The sequence below is a fragment of the Gekko japonicus genome, unplaced genomic scaffold (assembly GCF_001447785.1).
Source record: "Gekko japonicus isolate JY-2015 unplaced genomic scaffold, Gekko_japonicus_V1.1 scaffold552, whole genome shotgun sequence".
Lineage (NCBI taxonomy): Eukaryota > Metazoa > Chordata > Lepidosauria > Squamata > Gekkonidae > Gekko > Gekko japonicus.
The window spans coordinates 643,561-654,777 of record NW_015167552.1 but is presented as its reverse complement, the minus strand read 5'-3'; the positions used below and the strand labels follow the sequence as shown (position 1 = coordinate 654,777).

Below are 11,217 nucleotides of genomic sequence, written 5' to 3'. Positions count from 1 at the left end.
ATAATAATAATAATAATAATAATAAATTAAATTGAAAGGCCATTTAAAATTAATTATTAATTATTTTTAATTTTATTATCATTCTAAGCACTGTTTAATAAACCCAGGTTATATTTCAAGTTCAAGTTCTTAAATTTGTTTTTATAATGTATGGCCTATGGGCTCTTAATAAACTTGAACCCAGGTTATATACAGATCTGCCCACTTCTTCCAGTATCCTCTTTCGGTCCCCTAAAGTTATGGTAAAATGTGTACAAAGAGCCATACTGATCAGGGAGGCTGCAGTGAGGAAGAGGAATTGGGTTGAATTGCCCCATTCTCTGTCTTCTGCTTATTTAGAACTTCAGTACTTGTTTTTTAATGTTTTGCATACCCTATTATGGTAGTTTAGCAGCATCAAAAAAGCCTTAGAATAAACAAGTTTAACCCTACCAGTTTAAACTTATGCTTTGTGATTTGATTCTGTCTGTAGTTTTTACACCTGTTAAAACTTAACATCTTAATAAAAATAAATAAAAGTAGGGGGGGTCCCCAAAATTTTTTTCTTTCTCAGAAGGATAGTTTTTTAAAGTGTAGAGAATGTCATTATATGACAGTAAAGCTGCTGTTTCTGAAGGGATGGGAAAAAGTACCCTCACGTAGAAACATGGGCAATGATAGCTGTACAAAATGCCCAGGAATTTTACATCACTGATCATTGCAGAACTTATATGTAGCTGTTTATTTACTAATGCTGTTTACTAATAAATTTTAGCTGAACTGTAGCCAATCAAACTATGATTTTCCAATACTGCTTTAAATCTACATCTCTGACCAAATTTACAGAACCCAGTAAATACAGCCCACTTGGTGGGGCTGACCGAGGAAATGGACCATTGAATAAAAATTCTCTGGATGGTGCTCTAACGTCCTAAATGCCACGGTATTATCTGAACTCAAAACAGGTTGAATTCTGACCATGCATCCTCTCATGAGTTTGCAATAAACATGGTTTTTGAGCACACGGGCATTTGGGAAGAAAACAGAGAGAATGAAGCAAAACAGGACTGGCTATTCTGGAGAACTGCGTGGATGTTGCCACAGTGCAAGCATTTTGTGTCCTGCAGTAAACTCCTTTAAAGCTTTTAATATTTAATGTTCATAGTTTGCTATGATGAAATAGTAATGCCGTCCTACTCACTGCCACAAGAAAGGGTAAAGCAAGATTAAAGCAGAAAGAAATGTGTACCATTTCAGATTTGAGCCTTTTAATGGTTTCAGCAAAACTATAGTCTTTCTTCATGCATGCATGATTTTCAGCAACTGCTGATCTTTGAAGTGACTTGCTGCTGTTTATCAATCAATTATTGTATTTGCAAGGTAGTACTACAGTGAAGACCACTGAGAGGCCCCAATATAAAGATTTACTTGCTTGGCTTTTTCTTACAAACTGCTATGAGCATGGATTCATGGAAAAGCAATGTATACTTTTTATAAATAAATAGCATTGAATTTAATTTTCGCTCCACTCGAGACGTTATACATAGCCTTTATGCCGGTGAACCCTGATTGCACAAAAATGTTGAAAAAACTTGGGTTTCTGTCTCTGTGTTGGAGCTCCTACTGACCTTTGGATCAGAACCAGTAATGCTTCCTTTCTTAAGAAGAAAAAAATGCTGGCACAATGGAAACAGGAGCAGCAAGCAACAAAATATTCCCTATTCAAGTTGTGAGTTGGTTTACAGATTCTGTGCAATTGTACTTACTGATTTATAAAACTTTTCTTTAAAATTCTAGTGTTACCAATCTTAAATACTGGGGACGTTGCGAGCCTGTGATTTCAAGGACTCTTCAGTTTCTAAATGATCTTTCTGTCGGATATCCTTTTAATCCTGTATCTCACCTCTCACGGGGTAATTTAGAAGAAAGTAGAAAGTATGAGCCATTTTGTTTCCTTTTTCATGTTGAACCATATTAATACCTGCGGGAATATTTAATATTTAAGTATTAATTTGACTGGCCCCTTTGCGTTCACAATGCATTTTCAAAATGTTGTTTTGCTCCCCCCCACCCCGCATACAGCTTTCATTTCAAGTTAACCTCAATGTTTCCGGCTGCGGTTGTTTTAAATTTGGAGTTGGTAAAATGTGGGAAGCTGACAAAACCAAATAGAAGCCTTTTGGCTTGACTCGAAAGTGCTTTAGGCATATGCCTAGATGTGAATCATCCAACTGATTTGATTGGGATTGGTTTTGCTAAAGTATTACATAACCAAAGACTGCTTGGCAGGACTGTTAAACAACTGGGTTCTGCCATAGTGTAGTGTTATCATCCTTTCCCCCCCCCCTTCCAATTTCCCATTATCATTGATAGAAATTCAATATCTGTTCTGACATCTGCAGACGTTTGTGGAAACAGACAAATGAAAATGACTGTCACTTCCGAATCGAAGATTAAAATCCAAAACTAAGAGCTTGATCCAGTCTACCACAGCCACACTCCCTGCACACCGTGGACTTCTCCTAAGACATAATTGGGATAGGTTTCCCCACCCCTGCATTTGTCCATGTTCTGACATTTAGTATGTGCCAGTTTGTTATGGGAAAGAGGAGATCTCTCCATGCCTGTCCTGTTCTTCTCTTGGTCAAGGAATACATGCTTGAAGCTTGCAGATTTTGACTGGAGGGGAGATGGGAACACTCGTTGGTGGAGTTTGGGGGAGAGGCTGCTGAGGTTCCTTACTTTCTCTCTTACTGTATTTTGGGGGGCCAAAGCACAGAGCCCACACAGTCACTTAACCTGTCTTTGTCTGGAAGACGTCAGGAAAGTAGCAAGCCCTGGCCACTTGTCAGTGGGGCGGAGGTGTCACCCATCAGCCCTGCAGGCACCCCACAGTGGCGCTCCTGACTACCCCACTCTAGGAATGGGCTGAAAGCCTCAAAAGCATCACAGGTGACAGAACAGCCCATGGGCATGGCCTTATCAACATACCAATGGCCGTTGAGTTTAAAGCTGAAAAGGCAAGAACATAAGAGAATCCAATGTTGGATCAGGCCAATGGCCCATCCAGCCGCAAAAAGGGGGGGGGACTAAACCAACCAAGCAAAAGCCTCCAAAGGAAGTTTAGAAAATAGAGTTGCCAAGTCAGAAACTTACCGGAGCGGGGGACTCCCAGCCGTCGTCTGGAGTGCGTGCGTGTGCGCGCCGCATCTTCGTCACCCAGAAGTGACGCAGGTACGCCAGGCATGCTGGGGGCGGGGCCAGTACCATCCGAGGGGAAAACCTAGAGTTTTCCCTCGGATGGTCCTGGCCCTGCCCCCAGCGTGCCCGGCGTACCCGCGTCTCTTCTGGGTGATGTGCACGTGGGGGTGGAGTTCCCCCTGGGGCCCGATCCGCTGGCGGCGGGGAACGGGCCTCTGGGGCGGGGGTTTCCCCGCCCCCCGGGAGGACTTGGCAAGCCTATTAGAAAACTTATTGAGGGCCAAAAGTTAAAAACATAAGTAAGTATAGTAGGGGCTCAAGTAAAGCCTCGTAAAATGTTAAAAGTAACAAATGCACAAAAAGGACAGTGAATGACCTGATGTGTTTCAGCTCACAAGAGCCTTCTTCTGAGGTCAAATAGTACAAAGTACATCAAGCAACAAAATCCCTGTAACACATGTAAGGCAATAAATAATTAATAATATAGGACCAAAAATGGAATGTTCCAATATGGAATTGAATGACATGCCAAAAGATTTCTGTTTTGGGGCTACAAATATATCTGGCCTTGTGTCATAAGTAGTTGTATATACTGGAAATAGTATCAGTACCAATATGTACCTTCCAGTTTAGGTCCTAAGAGTGCAAGTAAAATTGCCTTATCAGGGACAAAGTGACATTCCTTATCAACACATTCCTTGGCTACTTTATGAATGACAACATCAGGTAAATCCATAGTTGATTTGAGGTTTCCACAATCCATGGCAATTCGGGAGCCAGTGTACGGGATATGAAACCCATAAGTAAACCACTCCTGAAGTAATCTGGCAGCGGCCTTATTAGGATATGATGCTAATCATTAGACCAAAATTTGGGGGTGGATGAGTGTGCAAGCTAAGCCGAAGTCTAGGTTCCCCAAAGTGGCCGAACTATTTTGTGGTCCCTGAGGTAGGAGCAGTGCCCGATCCTCCCTCTTTTTGGGTGCTAGCATTAGAGAAGGAGCAGGCGGTCCAAAATGGCTGCCTCCCACTATGCAGGCAAGCCAGCCTGGGGTGACTGCCAAAGTACATGTCACGATTATGGTCCAGTTTGCATTTTACACAGTTACATCTCCCCTGATTATGCTCCCAGCAAGCCCTTTGGGGAGTATCACGCCTTGTTCCTGGATGGGTCAGGCCCAGATCGCATATGAGATCCTATCATTAATGAGATCCCACCTGGAAACCCCACTATGGGAGGCCAGCCTGTGAAAGGCCTTGTCATAATCAATTGTGGCGGACTCCCCAGCCAGGGAACGCACCGTCAAAGTGTTAGACATGTGGTAGGTTAGATGCCAGCCCTGCTCTGGGTAGGCAGATAGCACTACGCCCATGAAAACCACATAGCCAGATATTTATTTATTATATTTATATCCTGCCCACCCCGCAAGCAGGCTCAGGGGGCTAACAGTGTTTGGCATAGTATGCCAGAATCATAAACAGTTAAAAACAATATCCGATTTAAAAAAGTATGGTTGGCTACACCCTCAACACCACCCTTTTTTTCAGGGTGCAGCCCCCATTTGCCCTCATCCCCTTCTGGTCTGAGCAGTGAAAAAACATCCACATAATAACTGTCCAGGATGTGCTTCCGGGTCTTGCGGGGGAGATGGATGCCTGGGGGGGGGGGAATCTTTGAAGTCACTATAGGTGGCAGATGCCCTGTTAGCTCCTGGTTGTTCAGAACCCCAAACCATGCTCCAGCCAGCTGGTAAACTCGGAACATGTACACCCTTAACCTAATAGCTCCCTGCTGCATGCATGGAATCCTCCTCAGAGGCAGACTCACCAGACTCAGTGTCGCTGCAAGAAGTGTTGTGCTCCCTCGATGCCTTTCAGGACTTATGATGCCTGGTACACCACTTCTTGTGTGGCAAACGGCTGTGTGAAGTGTTCTCCCTGGAATCACTGGGTGAGATGGATTCCTCCGAGGAGCAGGGTCTGGTACCCCCCGCCCCTTGGGTCTGGGAGTGGCAGGAGGCTCAGGGACCGCATTGCCTGAGCCCAGTTGCAAACGCTCAGAAAGTCACTCTAATATCTGAGCAACCCCTAAAAGGATGGCTGAATTGTCTGGCACTAAACCCTGATGCTGGGAAAGATTGAAGGTCAAAGAAGACGGGGACGGCAAAGGATGAGATGGTTGGACAGTGTCATCGACGCAACGAACATGAAATTGAGCCAACTTCAGAGGACAGCGGAAGACAGGAGGGCCTGGCAGGAGTTGGTCCATGGGGTCGCGAAGAGTCGGACTCGACTGTGCGACTGAACAACAACAAAGCTGGAAGGAAAGCTGGGCTCCTGTTAATTGCTGCTCTAGTGAGACCCTGTGTACCTTCGAGCCACCATGCTGAGCCTTTGGCGTTCACTGTGTTTTTTGAGTGGGCACCCCGGGAAAGCTGCTTTGGTTTTTTGGAAACAGCAGACATCATGCTGTGCTGAGCCCTTGCTGCACCCTTATTAGAGGACCGTGATCTAGGGTCTGCCATTTGGAAGGCATGGTTTGGTGATATAAAGGATCTGCTCTAAATAGGTCACAATAAAACATATTATAATTAGCTTGTTCAAAATTAGCAAATCACTGCAGCAGTACTTTAAAACTTTGTTTGTCTTACAGATGCCACTGGACTCAAACTCTGTTAAACCACTACTTTGTTTGATATATATGCCCCACAATAAACAACGAATTTAACCTTACTGCGACTGCAGACTACAGGTTATGCACTATAGCAAATAAATGGAGATAAACTTGCCATATACACTGTAGCCTGCGGGCAGGGGTCATTTCGTAGAAAAAGAGCTGGGGGAACTCATTAGCATAACTCATTAGCATATGCCACACCCCCTGACATCACCGGAAGTGTGTCATAAGGCCACACCCCCTGGCATCACCGGAAGTGTGTCATAAGGCCACACACCCCGCCCCCAACGGTCCCGGCCGCCACCGCCGGCGGCCTTGCAGCTCCACTGCCGAGCCCCATGAGGGGCCCGGCGGTGGACCTGCAAGGCCAGTGGGAGTGCAAGGAAGCCCCGCGAAGGCCCTCCCTGGCCCCAGGCAGGCAGGGGTGGGGAGAGGCAGGGAGGAAGCAACTTACCCTCCCTCTTCTCCTGCCTCCTCCTGGCTGAATGAGGGCCGGAAGCGGGGCGGCCGGAAGCAGGGGGCGGGGCTTCATCATGTGCCCCACCCCCGTACCTCACCCGGGGGAACTGCGATCCCCCGCGAAATGACCTCTGCCTGCGGGGCAGGGAACAAGCCCAAGGCATAATAAAGCAAAAGTAAATGCGTGCCCAAACAAGAACACAAACTGGCTTAGAAGTATGCCCTTTTAGATTTTGGATGGCCAAGCCACTCAAATTTCCCAGCCAAAGCAAGTTAGTGCAAATCCTGGTAGCTGATCAAGCAGCCTCCCAACAAAGCCCAGTTGGGGGGGGGGGTGTACTGGTTGCTGTATATGCAGCTGAACGCTGCTACAATCGACCACCCCACAAATGCCTCACTCCTAGCAGCCAAGCCTGCCTCCAAAACAGCAATTAAGTAACTCACAAAGAATATCACCCACTCTGCAACTCTGGGTTGCAAACCGTCCATCAGTCACTGGTCACTGTTAACTCTGAAGATTGTGAAGAAGAACCCTGTGCCTGTAACTTCCCCAAGAATGCTACAAACTGCACTTGGGGAGTCCCAAAGGTTGTCCCAACACCATTCCTCTGCAGAGCACCCGGATGCTGTAGTCCTGCCAAAACCTCTGCTAGCGAAACCCCAAACACTGAGGCTCAGAAGAAACCAACCACAGCTGGGGTGCAGGTGAGAGCAGTAGATTCTCCTAGATTTAAAAGGCTAACCAGCTTTTGCTGCTAATCTTCTGAGGCATGCAAGCAAAAGCTGCCCTTTAAATCCTCATGTGATGCCTAGGAGCTCCCAATAACTCTTTCTGGGTTGGAGCACATGGTCACCCTCTGGAAGAGTTTAAAATGTGCTCGAAACCCTGACCTATGGATGTTGAGCCGGAAGAGCAGGCATACTTTTTGTGTCCGTTTCTCCTTCATTCAGACACTTCCTCTTTCACACACATGCAGTCATTTATTATACAATGCGAGTACACATACTAGTATGTGCCATTTGCATTCTACTGTCATGCATGCATAACATTCCCACAGGTAGATCAGTGGTTGGCCAATACTATGATGATTCTGTCTATTTGTTTCTATGTTGCACCCCTTTCTACCCAACAACACACAACCTTACCTGTATCTAGTTCTTGTAAAGATGATGGGTGAACTCCTGAGAAGTTGCGATATTCATGATTATTTCATAACTGATCAATTGTGTGGGTTTCAGTAAAATGAAGCCAGAGGTGTTATAGCCAATAGCTAGGATGGTTCCAAAGACTGCAACCTGTGTTTACTAGATTCAGGCGGGTAGCTGGTCTGAAGCAACAGAACAAAGTTTGAGACCAGTGGCATTAAACTTTGTTGATCTTAAAGGTGCCACTGGACTCAAACTTTGATCTGCGTTTACTGTTACTTTCCAGCAAATTCTACATGTACAGTGTTCCAGTTTGCTATCAAGTGTACAACCATGGAAAGTGTCTTAATGGAGTGTCCCTTCATTTTATAAATATGTGCATTGCAGTGGGTCAGGTGTAGTACATTACCAGGGGCCAAGAAGCAAAGCAGGCAGAAATATGACGATGCATTCCTTTAACTTTCCCCTTTCCCTGAAGCTGCCCTCTCCGAAATGGTCTTATCATCCTGTAGTCATGCCACACACATTCTGGCATCACCCTAATCACAGTTAATGCATACACATGGTGAGCCCTCTTTGCCATCTCCCTGCTTCTCCTTCTGCCTTGGGCAGCGATGGTGGTGCAAGAGCAGTGGCACCTGGCAGCATTGGTTGAGACCGCTGGAATCCTTGATGCTGGAGTCATCTGAATGTTCAAGCAGTTCCTGTCCCTGGGATTTGGGCTGCTGGTATTTCTAGCACCCCTTTCGCAGCAGCCTCTCAACATCTCCCACTGTGCACTCGAGGGGACAAGTCCAGCTGATCATTCGACAGGTAGTGCTTGTGCATACTTCTAATGTAATGAACGAACTAACATGGAGTGATGGTAAATGAAGGGTGAGGTGCTTCTGTTTATGCCATCAGATACAATCTGAACATGTGGAAAAAGCTGTATTAACCCATGTGACAAAGATGGAAGAGAGAAGGTTATTGTGTTGCATCACTAAAAATATTAAAAGGGTAAAAATGATTGTATTTTTTTCCTTGGTATTTTCTCGTGCAGTAGAGTTCAATAAACTAAAGGTCAACAAGAAAATTTATTTTAAAGAGCTTTGTTAGGGTAACCTCTTTTCTATCAGTAAAGGTAGAGAACACCTCATTGATAGTTCTGTTATAGGGAGATTGTGGTTTCGTTTCCCACTGTTGGGGGGTTATTTAGTTTTTCCCTGGTGTAGCTTGGCAGCGTCGCAATGGTTCTCTGTAGGTAGGTGAACTTTAGTATAGAATTAAAGTATAAAATAATTAGTAAAATATAGCAAATTTTCTTGTTCACGCACAGCCAGCGCAAATCGAAAGGTCTTGTGTTTCTGAAGGTGTATAGAAATATTGCTTTCTGAATTCACATGCCTTCTCCTGTGATTACATTCTGATGACAGGCTGTGCCTTATTTCCTGTTGCAGGCCAAATGGGCCAGGGCAGACCAAATGGTCTGAACAACCTAAATAGCCATGCCATATAACCACACATTCTTTAACACCTCTAAGTGGAAGAGCCAGACTTCAAGGCTCCTGCTTTAAGGCTACATGGGCCATGTCATGTACATCATGGTGAAGCTGGAGCTTGAATCACCTGACTGCAGGCAGGGCCTCCAAACTTCTAGCCTATCCCCACACGCAGCTATGGCAACCAACAGTTGGCCACACACCCCTGCTGCTCGTGATTGGCTGAATGGCCACAGCTGATTACGATTAGATTGGGGTATAATTCCATTGATCACTATGGGAGTGATTCTGTTAGCTCTCTTGCTCTTTTCTCTCCTCTTGCCATTGTCTGTTTATTGCACCTGAAATGCTGTCTCTTGGGAAACAAAGAGCTGCTTTGTGAATTGGACCACATGCTTGTGCAAAATGGGATTTCTCTTCAAAATCCCTTGGTACCTACTTGGACTGTCTTGAACTGTTGGATGTTCCTGAGCTTGGTAACTATGAATCATTAATATGTAGTTAAGGCAAATAGCTGTAGATTTTATATTGTTTTCAGTATCCTCTAATAGTCTTTTGCTATGCTCAGTACTGAATAAAGATCCTTCTTATTTCTAATTGTTTCGGATGTGTAACTTGAACTCCAAGGCTAAATCTTGTGGCTGACGCTGACTACATACGCTACCATTGGAGGGTAAATAGTGTGCATCTCTGAGTAGAGCTGCTGATGTGTAAAACCTAGATGCCAACTAAGGGCTTGAATCTCTTCCCTTAGGAAAGGCAGGGACTATTGAAAGAGATTCTGGTGGCAAATTGTTCTGAAAACCAGAGAGGGTATAGCCTACCTCGTGGTTTGTTGTTTAATTTACTGAAAGTGCTGGGTTCCCTCGCATTCCTGGACTGGACTGAGTGGGTTAATCCTGTACAGAAGAGTACTGTCAAATTTCTATGTTGAGAGTCTGTGGTACTGAAGTTGCAGGTCCTTCTCTGAATGAGCATTGATTTTGTACACTAGTGGCAGAGTGAAGAGATCCCATTCAGCCAAAATGTAGAGAACTCATTGCGACATTGGTAAGTACGTAGCCTTTTTAGGTCCAGTTCACACTATCAGGGCTTTTTTTCTGGGGGAACACGCTGGAACAGAGTTCCAGAACCTCTTCAACAAAATTCTTTATAAAATGCTTAAAAGTTTTACACATCAGCAGCATAAAGGTCCCATGCAGAGGTCTTCCCAGTCCTGCTCACAAGATTCAGGGATCAGGCCCCGGGCCTGCTGCATGCAAAGTGTGCACTCTACTTGACAACTAAAACTAATTAAAGGTATTATATGGCAGGCCTCACCGTGGATGGGATTCCAGAACTGCAGTGCCAACGTAGACTCATTCCGAGCATTCACAGATTTAATTTTCAGGGGAAGTGGGATCCAGGAGTGAGAGAACTAAGAGGTTTATAAGGAAAGAAGGCATTCCATAAAGGTATCTCTGTGCACGAGAGAGTGTTACAGAAGCAAGAGAATTCTAATCTGCACCAGCTACAGAATGCACCAGCTACAGAAAGTTCTAAAGCCCCCCCCCCCACCCGTAGTCTATGCCTCTGCCTTTCATTCAGACACAAGGCACATTCTGGACACAAGAAGAAGATCGTCCCAATACTACCATGGCAGTAAAGATATTTCCCCTCCCAAGTTCTTTTAAAAACAGAGTTTTTTAACAGGAAAAAAACCAGAGTATTCATGATTTGTGCACTAACGGAAGAGAACACTAAGTGGAAACAAATACAAAAAGAGCACAACTAGTGTTGCTGGAAAACCGTGTGGTTTAATGTTCAGCAGGAGGGGTTGTTTGTTTGTTTTTTGAAAAGGAGGCCTGCCATATAATACCTTTAATTAGTTTTAGCTGTCAGGTAAAGGTTTTGCTCTTCACCAAGCTTTTACTAGCATTTTAACCTGTTAAGTTGGTTGTTAATTGCTTAAGGGCCTCTGCAGTTCTTTCTAAAGGTGATTAGTACTCCCATCCTAAGTGCCCTTCTAAGACTTCAGTAGACTTAGAAGTGTGTAACCCTGCTTAGGATGGAACTGATATTCTTTGTGAGTAAATTGTGTAAGGTTCCCGAGTCAGCGGCTGTTTTACCTAAGTATGTTGGTTCTGATTTAAAATGTGCTGATAGTTGTTTTGACTCTGTATAAAGTTCAGTGCTGATTGAAGCTTTTAACCTTTTCAGATTCAATTGCCTGGGCACTATAAATGGTAGAATCATATGCTAAGAAGGTTATCAGTTAAATTTTATAAACCTTAAA

At 44.6% G+C, this 11,217-nt stretch overlaps 1 protein-coding gene across 1 annotated transcript in view; it reads left to right on the top strand.

Annotated features, from left to right (window-relative positions):
- Positions 1–11,217, top strand: part of RANBP17 (RAN binding protein 17) — a 306,660-nt gene that overhangs the window by 166,563 nt on the left and 128,880 nt on the right. Inside the window, exon 16 of the mRNA XM_015413703.1 lies at positions 1,777–1,857. Within this exon, the coding sequence (XP_015269189.1) occupies positions 1,777–1,857 (81 nt within the window). The remainder of the gene's footprint in view (positions 1–1,776; positions 1,858–11,217) is intronic.